At 44.3% G+C, this 1,684-nt stretch overlaps 1 protein-coding gene across 1 annotated transcript; it reads right to left on the bottom strand.

Annotated features, from left to right (window-relative positions):
* Positions 1-280: 280 nt before the first annotated feature.
* noto (notochord homeobox) lies at positions 281-1,403 on the bottom strand. The gene is made up of 3 exons (XM_059353297.1): positions 1,028-1,403; positions 732-919; positions 281-615 (listed from the first exon to the last, which is right to left on the bottom strand). Exons 1-3 carry the CDS (start codon positions 1,401-1,403, stop codon positions 409-411), a joined length of 771 nt encoding a protein of 256 aa, XP_059209280.1. The 3' UTR covers positions 281-408.
* Positions 1,404-1,684: the final 281 nt, after the last annotated feature.

Raw genomic sequence — 1,684 nt, forward strand, 5'->3', positions numbered from 1 at the left:
CTTCTAACTTTGGTAAAAATGTTTGTTAATGTAGGAACTTTTGTCTCAGCAGAAGCTTATTAAAAAATATATGTTTTCACGGCTTGTTGAATGTTCTAAGTTCATCTGTGTTACATGTGCAAATAATGAATGCAGATTTCTGATTTACTTGTATCACAAAATGTGACCTTTAACTCTTAAGGCTGAATAAGGAAGGACCAGGACAAGGTTGCAATTAATGTCATAAAATATATTTCTGAATATTTCATTCAAATGTACAAAAACTGGACACATGAAGTGAACGTATCAAAGAGCAACAACATTAAATATATAACTATACATCTATTAAATATTCATAGTTGGAGACACAGGCACCCTTTCTCAGCAGTATGTACAAAAAGTCTTTTTGTCTCTTTAAGAGTCCAGGGGTCAGCAGTTATCAGCGGAGTCATCAGACACGTCAATATCCACATCCAGGTCTGAGAACTCCTCATCCTCGTCTCCTTCATCTCCGTGGCCTTGAGATCCGGGGCTTTTAGGTGGGGCAGCCAGGCCCAGTTTGGCCAGTTTGGCCTGCTGCTGCTCCAGGCTCTGTTTGCGCCACTTGATGCGTCTGTTCTGGAACCAGACTTTGACCTGGAGAGAGGAAAAACAACATGCATGTTAGAAATATTGCAAAAAGAAATATAATAATGTTTCTGGGGCTTTTATTTTAAATAGCTATGTTATGATTCTCAGGCTTTATTTCTTACCTGAGCTTCTGTTAGCTGCAGAGCAGAGGCCAGGAGGAACCTCTCTGATCCCACCATGTACTGCTGCCGTGCAAACTCCTTCTCCAACCGGGAGAGCTGCTCGCTGGTGAAGCTGGTGCGCATCCGTTTCGACTTCCCACCTTTGGTTTTGAATGAATGCAGCCCTGCGTTGACTTTGGACATGGAAGCTGCAAAGAAAATATGACACATTTAATCACTCTTCAACATGAATATATATAGATATATTTAAACCGATCTTGCTTTGATAGTTCCAGTAAATAATAAACTCTTTTTACCTTGTGCGTAAAATGCTCCACGACAGGATGACTGGTAGGTGAAAGGCGGGCAGCAGTAGACTGAATATCCGGGCTGTGTGTGAAGCGCTGAGTGCAACATGTTTGGAGAGTAGCCGTAAGGTAAGCCTACGTGTCCGGTAAGAGGCACCATTGGGACTGCTGGTTGATATTTCTCCCCGCAGTGAGGAGGACTCGCCCTGCAGCTGCTTGTGTCCTCCGGCTTGGCGAGCAAAGCATCGATGGTAAAAGATTTTCCACTGGGAGGCTTCGTTGTCGACGCGCACTGGCTCCCTTGGTACTGCGGGTACAGCGACGCTGGTGCGTAATTACGCATGGGGTATCCGTAAGCTCCTACTGGTCTGTTCGGTATCTGCATTTTGCCAGATGCTTAAAAAAACGAAAGAATCAGAAGAAATAAGTTCTCGGTGATGCAGAAGTTGTTGCTTCAAGTGCAGCAGGAAGGTGAATGCTGCTCCTCTGAGGAGACTCCTCATTTATACTCCGGCCGGACACAGAGGTGTCAACAGCCCCCCATCGATCCTTTGTCTTTCTAAGTAGCAGATGAGAGAAACGAACATCCCGACAACGTATCCAATTAATTGGTGGAGTAGTACAAGCTGGGATTGTCAAACATCCTAACCCTTTGAATGACAAGGC

The sequence above is a fragment of the Centropristis striata genome, chromosome 16 (assembly GCF_030273125.1).
Source record: "Centropristis striata isolate RG_2023a ecotype Rhode Island chromosome 16, C.striata_1.0, whole genome shotgun sequence".
In the NCBI taxonomy this organism is placed as follows: Eukaryota; Metazoa; Chordata; class Actinopteri; order Perciformes; family Serranidae; genus Centropristis; species Centropristis striata.

Bases quoted from the DNA above. Each gene is read 5' to 3' on its own strand.
- noto (XM_059353297.1), bottom strand. From the start codon at position 1,403: ATGCAGATACCGAACAGACCAGTAGGAGCTTACGGATACCCCATGCGT. The intron at 920-1,027 runs GTAAAAAGAGTT...TTTTCTTTGCAG, and splicing joins TGGAGCATTTTACGCACAAG to CTTCCATGTCCAAAGTCAAC. The intron at 616-731 runs GTAAGAAATAAA...TCCTCTCTCCAG, and splicing joins TGCAGCTAACAGAAGCTCAG to GTCAAAGTCTGGTTCCAGAA.